General features: G+C 43.1%; 1 protein-coding gene across 4 annotated transcripts in view; it reads left to right on the top strand.

Annotated features, from left to right (window-relative positions):
• The first annotated feature begins 280 nt into the window (after positions 1 to 280).
• LOC104935575 (copine-8) overlaps positions 281 to 11,664 on the top strand; it is an 83,936-nt gene continuing 72,552 nt past the window's right edge. For 3 of the 4 annotated variants that reach the window (XM_010751433.3, XM_027272281.1, XM_019278112.2), the window contains exon 1: positions 283 to 652. In XM_010751433.3, coding sequence (XP_010749735.1) covers positions 555 to 652 — 98 coding nt within the window. In that variant the 5' untranslated portion in view covers positions 283 to 554. Of the gene's footprint in view, positions 653 to 11,664 lie in introns of all 4 variants that reach the window. The other variant, XM_027272280.1, reaches the window with a different exon arrangement.

Below are 11,664 nucleotides of genomic sequence, written 5' to 3'. Positions count from 1 at the left end.
ATTGAACTGATGTGAATGAAGAGTATTGAGGGCAGGGGAAATCACACACACACACACACATACACACACACAGGAAAGACTTTTCATGACAAATTTCATCTATTTTCTTCGTGATTGTATCATTGTCATTACTTCCACGCCAGTAAATCGGAGGCAGTGATTTTTTAAATAGACAGACAGAAAGAAAGAGGGGAAGGAGATGGAGGAGAGGCATAAAGGAAACAGTGAAGGGAAAGAGTAGCACACACACACACACTTTCACTCTCTCTCTCACACACACACACACGAGGAGGAAAAAGGGAGGAGTGACATCACAACTCCCAGCCTCTCTCTCTCTCTCTCTCTCTCTCCGGCACCTTTGCTCCACTTCTCGCCGAGGAGGCGCTCACACACACTCACACACACTCACTCACACACACACACACTCAGTTCCTCGCTGTCCTCCTTCGTCGCTCGTAAAAAAGGGGGCTGGACCACAGGAAAAAAAACGGCGAAAGGGAAGAAAAAGAAAAAGAAGAAGAAGAAGGAAAAAGCCAAAACAATCTTAAGACAGGATGAACAACAGTTTCCTAAACATGGCGTCGATAGGCGACTTCGACCCGCTCAACGCGTCTATTCCAGCCACCAAAGTTGAAATCACAGTGTCCTGCAGGTAGGTAGGGGAATGTGTCTGTCTGTTCAACCTGCTTTTCTTTTTTTTTTTGGCTCGCAGGGCTTACGGAAAAACACCGAGGTGTGAAGTCACCTGTGCTCTTTACTCCTGTCCAAGTTTCCGTGTAGTTTTACGGTTTGGCGTGTTAAATACACACCGAGGACGGCGTGGGAAATGTCACATTTACGCCACATTTTGTAAAATTATCTCAATATAACTTGAAAATAATATGACTTAGCAAATTAGAGAGGTGTAACCGTCGGTTTGGCACTTGCACCTGAGTGCTCTTGAAACGTTTGACACAGGAAAAACATATGTAATATGTGAACTCAATGTCAGTGTTGTTATGTTTTAAAAAAACAGCTTAAAGTCACTTTTAAGCAGCAGAGACGTTTAATATTATGCTAACGGTACCGTAATGACGTGAACGTTACGCGTGTTTACGGCGATAGCAGGAGGGAAACATATATAACATATATTATGGCTCTTAAAGACACACTGTCACATGTATAGTCACGCTTAAAGACTGTAAACAAGTACTACAGAGTGACACACGGGCGTATAGAGACAGTATGATAAGGTGTTTGATATCAAACATAGATGTGCCATTGTGTTTGTGAGGAAGCTAATGAATTATTCCTAATTATGAATGCATGTCATGCTGTATCTGTGCTGCTGCTGTTTTACAGTTGTGCCCTGACAGCTGACAGTCTTGTTGTTGCTGCTGGTTGGTCACCTGTCAAGAGAGAGGGGGGCATCATCTTTGCTATCTGAATCATATGAATCATTACATGTTTATGTTTATATGGATGGAAACAGACAGATAACAGGGAGCTGGTGTGTGTGTGTGTGTGTGTGTGTGTGTGTGTGTGTGTTTAACCCCCCCCCTTTCAAAGAGGTCTTTGTCATGGAGGATTTACCGCTCGGCGTACGAGCTGGTTTAGAAATGCAGAGGATGTGGTTTTATTTCTGCCAGACTGATGGCCCCACAGGTCGGCCACATGTTCTCGGGGAACAACCTCTGTAAGGGGATCCAATTAAACGTGTCACTTCCATCACACGAAACGGGTCGCGTGTGCTGTCAGTGATGCCTTTTTTTAACCACAAAGAGGTGACTCGACACACATTTAAATGCTTAGTGAGGAGAAAAGATGTATAATAATGACATCAGCTTTTATATCTCTACAGATCTTGACAGAAATATGCTGTTAAACTGCTCAGCAAGAGCAACAGTGGAGTTCCTCTGATACTGTACTGATATAAATGCTCATAGGAGACGGTGCAGGGTGTCTATATATCTGAACATTTCCTGAATCCAGAAACACCTGATCCTTCTCGTGATGCTCAAACAGAAACCAAAAGTTTGTGTGTTTACGCGGTTGTCAGTGTTGATCGTCCGTGAATTGTTGTGGTTTTGACTTGGGAGGGTGAGGCCTCAGATGCTGCTTGTGATGGAATTTGAAGAGTTGAGACGCTGGTTTTAATCATGCTACATGAATCCATCTATCCATCTCATTTCTAGTAGCTGGTTTAGTAAGAGTGCTTCATAGTTAGATCCTAAATTGAATGTCAGTGTTGGAAATTTTGATTGAACTTTTCAAAAAATCAAACTTTTAGCTTGGCCTTATGTTAATTGCACACTAGAAGCCTCAAGAGGAGCGGACAGAGACAGTCTCCTACCCTTGCTTTAGTCCCTCAGATACTGTAGTTACTGTATCTCTGGAGGGTTTTAGTACCATCTCCTTAGTAACAGAGAGATCATGTCATCTTGCAGCAGAATATATGAACATGTCTGGCAGCAGTTTGCTAATGTCTGACTCACCCAACTCTTCAGCCCCCAGGGTGTGTGTGTGTGTTTGTGTGTGTGTGTGTGTTTAGGTGGCCGTCCTCCCGCCTCCAACCTGAAGTTGAGCCATGGTTACGGCCAGGTGCATGCGTGCGAGCTTACAGCATATATGTGTTTGTGCGTGTTTAAATTTTTGTGGACACAATGGGCAGTGTACTGTATCGCCATGGTTACTACTTTTTATTAAAGTTACCCTCTGCTTGTGTAGGGTGGGGGTGTTAAAGTGAGAAATTTCACCGAGGAGACAATGGCTTAAGAAAGAGAGCGCAATATCAACGAGTGGCCTCTTTGTCAGACAATTTGGATTATTATAAGTCTAATGTGCGGCGATGATAGTCATTGTCAGTCACAGAATGGGAGAGGAAAGACAAAGGTTTACATCTTAACAGCTCAGCTCAGTCCAAAGTCTAATGTTTGAGTGCGTCTCATGAAAATGAGGATATTGTTACTTTGTCTCATTTCCAATGCAAATCAGTCTAACTGAACCGCTTTGAGCGCACATTCTGGTTTTAAGATGTTGTCACCTGTTTCAGGAAGACAAAAACAACGGCAAGTGACATAATTATCTCTCGTTTTCACTTTTAATGTGATATTCATACTTCATCAAGCCTTTTTATGATCCTGAATGGCTTATTAAGATGTAGATTTTTCCAAGAGAGAGAGAGAGAGAGCAGACACTCTTGTTAGAAGTAGCTCCCCTTATTTAATTGTTGCATACTCGGTGGTGACATAACTGTTGCAGAAATATTGACATATCCTCTTAGCCTGCGTCTCCAGATAATGCTCCGACGCTATGGTGCTGTGAAGTAAGAGCTTGGCTCAGACTCAGCGAGCGAGCTGGAGACATTTTGTTGATCGATGGGAGAGCCCGAGGGTATCAGCTGGGATCGATACGCTACCAACTCTATCCTACTGCGGCGTACAAAAGCACACACGCACGAAAGTATGTTCACACATACCGCACGGGTGGTACATGTATGAATGACCGTACGCATCAACCATTCCTCACCCACACTCCCGACGGTCACAGAAGAATAAATTACTCCCTGATGCACTTTAGTGTTACCAGGGGACTCTGCTGTGAATGGCCTTAAGCCCAAATATTCCATTAAGGTCATCGATCAGGCCGGCACACAGACTGTTACCTGTTTTTTCACACTCAAACCCACACCCACCCACACATCCACTCACACACACACACGCACACATACACACACACACACACACACAGAAATACTCATATTTCTAACGAGTGACAGCTTAGAACAAAGTTAAAGAAGGTTTGTAGTTGTACAGTTGAGCATGCCTCAGCTTGCTTTTGCTGGAGGGCACTTCATAAACAAACATATTTGTCAGATAAAATTAAACATGAAATAGCTCAAAACTCATCTTTCTTTCAAATTTTAGAGCAATTAAACTGAACTGATTTGGAACAAGGAGGATTGACACCAGGCTCACATGACAGATAAATCATTTTTATATCATCAAACAGTGCTGGCATATCTGTCCTTCTGCACAGCCCTGACATTCTGAGCATAGTGCCCTATATCTAGTGAACAGAAATGTCTGGGCCCAAGGTACTGCAAAATTTCCGGCATGCACTTTTTTGTGACATCGGGTAGAAATAGCGCCCCCAGTTTCAGAGTGCAGTACTGCTTTTGTAAATATGGACAGCTCAACAGGTGCATTTGTTATGATTAAATTACTAATGATAAAAAAAAAAGCAATTTAACCACTGTACTAACAGCTAAACAATCAAGTGGAACAACACATAACAGTCAGCTAATATTAGTTACTAGTCCAACAGCAAGAAGCTCAGCTCAGTGACTAAAAGTCAGTCCCAGGTTTACTCTTGTCTTGCATCAGTCTCTTATTTTCTCTTCTCAGCTTCCTCTGTCAACATCCTCTTTGGTGTTTGTACCTCTGTCATTATGTCCATAGAGGCTGCTGAGCCTGGTTACATTGTCTGCTTGCCTAGCCCTGGTTCTGGCACGACACAAGCTCCACTCCCCACCTGCATTCCCCTTTTCCCCGGGCCTGAAAGCCTTGTTTTTCTGGTGATCCAAAACGCCTGTGTTAGCAGCTACAGTTGACAACATTTTTCTGTCCATCAGGAAACTTTGTAGATCGCAGAGCAGCTTGAGGACATCAGAGGAGAAACCAGAAAACATTTTCTCTATAAATTATGATCCAGTTTCATCAGGATCAGAGAAATAGTTGGTGGTGCCATAAAGTGTTACGTACTTGTGGGTGATCGTACCTAGAGCACAAACTTACATAGTGTAGAAACAGATGTATCATTCACCAGATTACAAGTCAGTGTAGCATATAAAATCTGTTATTTAATGGTAGAAAATCATGAATTTCTAGTTGTGGTGAGTCAGGAAAATTCCACATGGCATATTTTCCATCTTTTTTCGAAACCAACCACAGCAGTATAGGATTGAAGTATGAGGTGGCAAAATAAAGGCAGATTCATCTGTCTGTTTTCATTGTCAACCTTTTCCGACGTTTACTGCCCTCACTTATCTTCGCAGGTCAGCTGTGCATAAATCAAGTGTCACCACTGTCTGTCATTCGAGGTGCAAATGAGAGCGTGACACTGTCGACACGTGCCAGCGCCGTAGGCAGGCTTTTCAGTCTTCAAGAATTAGTATGTAGTAGCATGATTTATCCTGCTTTATATTCGATTCAAGATAATCAAAAGAAGAAACAAAAATTAGAATGAGTATTACTCAACTTTAAACATGACACAATGTGGGGTTTTGTTTAGGCAAAGTTTTTGTGCAACTTCTTAAAAAGCTTGTAGAAAACCATGTACGTGAACATCTTTGTATTCCTGAAAGTCAGGCATCAAACTGGTACTGCAACTCAAGTATTGTCTGTAGTCATGAGAATAGAGACACAAAGCTTTTGTCAGAAAACACTTCTCCAGAGTGACTTTGATTTGTATGCGTTATAGGCTGCTGTTGCCACAACACGACCGAGCATGCTAATGTGGCATTGAAAAGGTGTTTGTGCGTTATGTCAGTGGTGGATTGCTTCATTTCAGATAGTCTCCAGTAAGTCCTGTATCTACCAGCGTGACAAAAAAGAAAGTAAGAAATCACACACACACACACAGACAAGAAGAATGACCCTGAGAGAGATAAGAAAAAAAAAGTACTGCTAGGAATCTTAACTGTTTTTTTCTCCCCCGACTGTTTGACACACCTTTCTGTCTGCCTCTCTCTCAGTGTCTTAGCATTCATCCCAGCACTGTCAGCAAACATCGTAACTGTTGACAGTAATAACTCTCAGATTCTCTCCTCTTCTTTCGACTTTCTCTCAGCTGTCGGGTGACGTGGAGGATTAAAAAAGAAGGCATCTCTTTCCAGTACTCACTATTGCCATAACATATTAGTTTCGGTGTATAAGAAAAATGGAGAGACAGGTGTGTGTGTGTCTTCTTACAGCCTGCAGGTGAAGATGAGCACGTGGTCTTGGGTGTGACTGGTTGCGTCGTCATCATCATATATCCAGAATACTTTCTGCCTCTAAGTGTGTGTGTGTGTGTGTAAACAAATTGTTCCTGACTGATTTCAGTAATAGCTGCTTTGGAAAAAAGAGGCCAAATTTTGAAAAAGGAGGTCGTATTTGTGCAGGCCTGAAGGCTGGGACACGCGACTGCTGTGATCCTAATGGATTCACTCAAAAAATGTGTCATCGTATCAGCTTCAAGCCACAAGTAGTCCTGCGGCTTTTGGGTATTTCTTGTCACGGCAAATATGAGTTAAAATACCCGTTGCGTAATCGCAGTTTAGGCTAATCTCTTGGGACATCTTCACCCCCCTCCCCCCCTCACACATTGTGTACAGTTGTTATATGTAAATTTGCTGTAAGTACACAAGTCACAGCTCTCACACAGAAGATGGATGGATCACTGCAGAGTGAATGGAGTCGAGTGTTTTAATGAGCTGTATGAACTCTTCACACGCAAGGCCGCTTGTATTTTTACTCCTGGTGGAAAACCTACCCTTTGTTTAATTTTGAATGGGCTCTGTGTGTGTGTGTATGTGTGTGTGTTGGCACATACCGATGGTTAGGGCGAAGTGGAGAAAGAGTCCCATTGGGAAGAGCAACATCTCATTTCCTCTCTTCCTTGAAAAGCATGACCGTTGCCCATCAGCTGCTGGTTCAGCACACCAATGACCCTTTTAGATTTACATTTGCATATGATCTCCCATTACCAGCTCCATTAGTACTCTCAAATCCATATTAATGCGCCCGGTGGATAATTTATCTCATTGAGTTAAAAGAACGGTTTTGAAAAGTCAGCTGGCTTCTGCGCTGGTCGTTTAAGGTTAACTTGACAGAGTCAGAAGATCGTAGAAGTAAAGGAGGTAAATAGTGTTCTGTCACTTCTCTAGTTTTTCTCTCTGTTAGTCTTTACAGTAAGAACTGTGAATGAGTTTGTGTTTCCACGTCTGTTGGAATGTGTCTTTGTTTGACGTAAACACACCACAGTCCATTTTTAATCGTCTTACTCCTCATTTTGTGTGTTTCCAGTGTTTGCCAGAGGAATTAGTTTAAAGCAAAGTTGTTTTACCAATGCAAACAAGTCTCTCCAAGCCAGTGCTGCATGGAGGCTGACATTGTGGATTTTTGGGGTGGATGTAGTTTGCACTAAAGCTGTCAAACGGCTGTATTTTTATTGCTTCTTTAAATGTGAATCTGTGTTTCCAAGGTTTTACGTTTTACTCTAAATTTGTAATGAATAAATAGCACACAGAAAAAAGTTGTTGACATCGTGTATGACAGAGTGGTGCGCATTTATAAGATGAAGGACACAATTATCGGCATACATTGTAACCAATGTGTCATTGTAATAGTAATATTAAAGGTCCAGTGTGTAGAATTTAGTGGCACCTAGCGGTGAAGTTGCAGATTGCAACCATATGAATACTCTCCCTCATACCTCACCCTCTCCTTCTAAGCATGTAAAAAACTGGAACTGGCTGTGAACGTCACATGAAATGCAAAAGTTCATATCTAGAGCAGTGTTTGGTTTGTCTGTTCTGAGGTACTGGAGGAAAATGGTGGTTCAACATGGCGGACTCCATGGAAGACGACCCGCTCTTACTTTAGAAAACACAACAATCATAGATTCTTATTTTCAGGTGATTATACACTAATGGAAACATGCTAAAGAATATTATATTCAATTCCTCCAGAAAAACACACACTGGATCTTTTAAAATGTATATTCTATGAGCACTGAGATTGGGCTGCTGGTTACAAACCCACAACCCACCTGTGAGAGCTGTAGTATGAAGGGATGGCCGAAGTCTTGACCTATACATAAATCGTTGTAATATTTTGATCAATAAAATGCACAGGAGAGTCAGTTGAACTTGTGTTTCACTAGCAAGGACCACACCATCAGCAAGATGCGTTTAAATGATTTAATAGCAACACGAAAGATTGTGAGTGAAGCGTGAACTCTTGTACTTCTTCAGTCTGTTGCTGCGTTGTGGGGAAGCTTTGGTGGGGAATTCGTTGTAGCACCGGGGCATGACTGACGGGGAATACGAGAGCAAAAGAGGACGAGTTAGGAGGGTATTTATGGGAATGCCGGAAGTGTCAGGGTTAAGGTGTTGTCCTACTCCTGAAACTCTGCTAAAAAGCTTCAATAGGCAATGCTACTGTTGAGGCCTTGGTTTTGTGACAAGTTGAAACAAACACCATTCGAACCATTTTCAAATCCACTTTAAAGAATGTTAAAATTGATTTAGTGAAGATGGAGCACAGACAGTATGGACCACTGAACTGCTGCCAAATTAATCTACAATGTGCAGTCTAGTCCAAAGTCTAAAAGTCTTTCCACAAATTAAAACGTAGGCTATAAATTTTCCCATCGACTGCTATCCTTTGGACCATGAAAGCTGGAGAGAGCACAAATAATCACATCCTAAATACAAGACAGACTTTCAATGTGAAAACAGTGATTTAGCTGAATCTCACCACGGGAAGCAAAGAGAGGGAAGACACTTCAGGTTATTGGGCCACAGCCAAGAAACAGATGAAAAGTAGGTTGGATGAATGTAGGTTGTGTAAGGATCTGACAAACACATACACACTTTGGACAATTGAGACGAAAAGTAAAGGAAGAACTTGACATTTCAGATTTTATTTGAACTCCGGGCTATTCCTGTAATTATGAATTCATTCTTAGTCATCCTGAAAAATAATCCCTCAGAAAGGATTTTAAATATTCAGAGTAAATATTATCACTTGCGGCATGAGGCAGGTGGTTTGGGCATCTGTTTAGGAAGCCTCCTAGGTGCTCTTCTTTGGAGGTTTTTTGGTCACGTCCAACTGGACCCCGGGTTTGACCCAGAATTAATAATATTGTATATCTCACCTGGCTTGGGAAAGCCCCAAGAGGAGCTGGAAGACTGACTAGAGGGACGTGTGGGATAACTTGCCCCCAGATAAGTGCCAGAAAATGGATGATGGGATGCACAAGGCACCGAGATAAAGGAAAGCTCAGATGTGACTTTTAGACTCTTCCTGAGGGTCATATGCTTTAGATTGTATCCACTGCCCCCTGTGGACTTCACACCATTGATTGCATTGACTCACATTTTAAAAACTCGCTTTTGTCTTGTAAAACAACTGCAGAAGATCTTTCACCCCCACCACCTTTTATCTCGCTCTTAGCATAAGGGGTGAACCACTTACCCCGCAAAAACCCCCACCCCTCTAACACCCTGAGTCATGCACTGACCCGCTATCTATTTTCAGGTCGCCCACTCCTGTCTACGGGGAGTGATTGCGTTGACCTTTTTGGCCCCATAGAGCTCACATAATGGTTCTCTTTATTGAAGACGCCACTGACAAGCATCACTTTGAAGGGAAAGGCGGCGGTGCCCGCTGAGCGCCGGTTCAATGCCAGCCAAAAGGCATAAAAAGGATGTGCGTGTACGATGACGGCGACCGCTAACTTTCCCTGTCTGTTTACATGTGGTTCTGTACAGCGGGGAGCGCCAATGATTTTGGGCGAGAGCACAGTGGTGCTGGCAATCAGCGAGACAAAGCTATATTGAAGAAAGCTTTTCAGAGCTGCCACGAATTGATGCCATTGTCTTGTCTGTCTTACACTAACTGCTTCTGTGTGTGTGTGTGTATGTGTGTGTGTTGGAGGTCCAGTTCTGTAATCAGGTTTCGGCTTTTTCAAGTTGGGTCAGTAAAGATTTATGCACTCGGAGGAAATTACTGCACTCGGAGGGAATTACTATCGACCCCCTTTCTACTGTTATTCTCTCACTGCGGGTGGTTTTCTATGCCAGGCGGTATGTGCACTGTGTCACTACGTGTGTGTGTGTGTGTGTGTGTGTGTGTGTGTTTAATTGCACTGTACCATGACACACACACACACACACACACACAAACCACACTCTGATACAATGCCTCCTGCTCCATACATCAAGCTGTATAGCTGTGGTGAGAAAATGGATTGATAAAAGATCTGAAGGAGACAGAGAGCTAGTCATTTGCAAAAGGTCAAGGGCCATACAAACACACACACACACACACACACACTCAGAAGTTGTGTTCTACTCTGCTACTACACGCAGAAGTAATAAGTAGAGGCATAATAGGTGTACAGATTGACCTTACTCTCAAGGTTAGACAGCTGTGGTGTTATTTTAAAATGCAGGTGATAAAGCATGGACTCAAGGACACACACACACGCACACATTTCTTTCACATCAGCAACTCCAAGGCGAGCCTACTATAACATATTACCTACTTCATTCCCCGTCACTGCTCTTCTTGAGAAGTTGCTGACGACTGTTTTGACGAATCGCACACAGAATGTTGTGAATGCTCGCAGAATCACTTGCTTCGTCAGAGGTGTCTAGCAGACGTCCTTCCAGGATATTTTTAGAATATTTCTGGAGAATAAACGAGCATGGAGACCCCGTTGACCTCCGGGGTCAATAAGGCGTTAAAAAGCTCTGCTCAATGGGCCATTGGAGAACGTGCTGAAGTGTTAATCGCAAATTAATTCATCAATAACCGCCAAGATGTATAGCAGAAAGCCTCGGGGAGCATTTCAGCTGAAGGACTGTAATAACACACACACACACACACACACTTAAAGCATTTAAACACCCATGCGTGCACACACACTCTCAGTGCTGCTGCTCCTCCCATCAATCAGACAGCTGATGACATTTCCAGCACGCACCACACACACACACACACACGTGTAAACGCGATCACATTTGATGCTCTGACATTTCATTTTCACTCTGATGTAGATTGACTCCCGTGGGACATAAAGCCATAATAAAACAAATCAAAACATCTCTTCTAAATTCTGCCAGCCAAATTAGATTTTTTGACATTTTGGGTATGACATCTGGACAGAAATTGGCTCTATCTGATAAGGATTTGCCGTTGCACAAAAGAGAGGCGCGCCAAGCTCCCAAGACTGTCAGCACGACACAGATTTAGACTGTTTGACAGGTAAGATTACTTGACATACAGTAAATCATCCTCACAGCCCTGTTTACAGCCACGGAGACAGACAGAGGGCAGAGAGAGAAACTGGCTGGCCTAATGAAGTCATCTCCATCCTGGTCACATAGCACAGAGGCTGTTTGAATTCCTCCAGGAATGCCGCTTCCCACTCTGTCTGCCTCTCTCTCTCTCTCTCTCGTGTAGAAGCCCCTGGCCTCGGCCTGCACATCCACGCATGTCTCTCTTATTTCTCTCACACACTGTTGATAACAAGGCCATAGCAAACATCATGGAGAAAAAGAGAGAGACAGAGGTGGAGGTTCATACTGTATGTTCATAAACACACTCGAACCGTCCGCCATTCTGTGGCACAATTATTCATACAGACGCACAAGTTTTTGCACACACTCGTGCACGATTTGGCTGCTTGACAAATGCCATCCGAGCACATCCCATTTATTTTCGCGTTGACACTGACATTGCAGTGTGACACAGGAGACGAACCACATTTATTTGTCGTTACCTTCACCCTCGGTCCGTCTCACTCTATATGCAAAGCAGCTGAGACGTGACAGTTGCAGGCATACTGTACTGTGAAGGATGGTGACGCGTGTGTGTGTGTGCCGATGGAGGAAAGTACAACCGAGTTGGACTA

This window comes from Larimichthys crocea, chromosome XX (genome assembly GCF_000972845.2).
Source record: "Larimichthys crocea isolate SSNF chromosome XX, L_crocea_2.0, whole genome shotgun sequence".
Taxonomy (NCBI): Eukaryota; Metazoa; Chordata; class Actinopteri; family Sciaenidae; genus Larimichthys; species Larimichthys crocea.
Note: the sequence above shows the minus strand (reverse complement) of the source record. Positions and strands in the feature narration are given on the sequence as shown.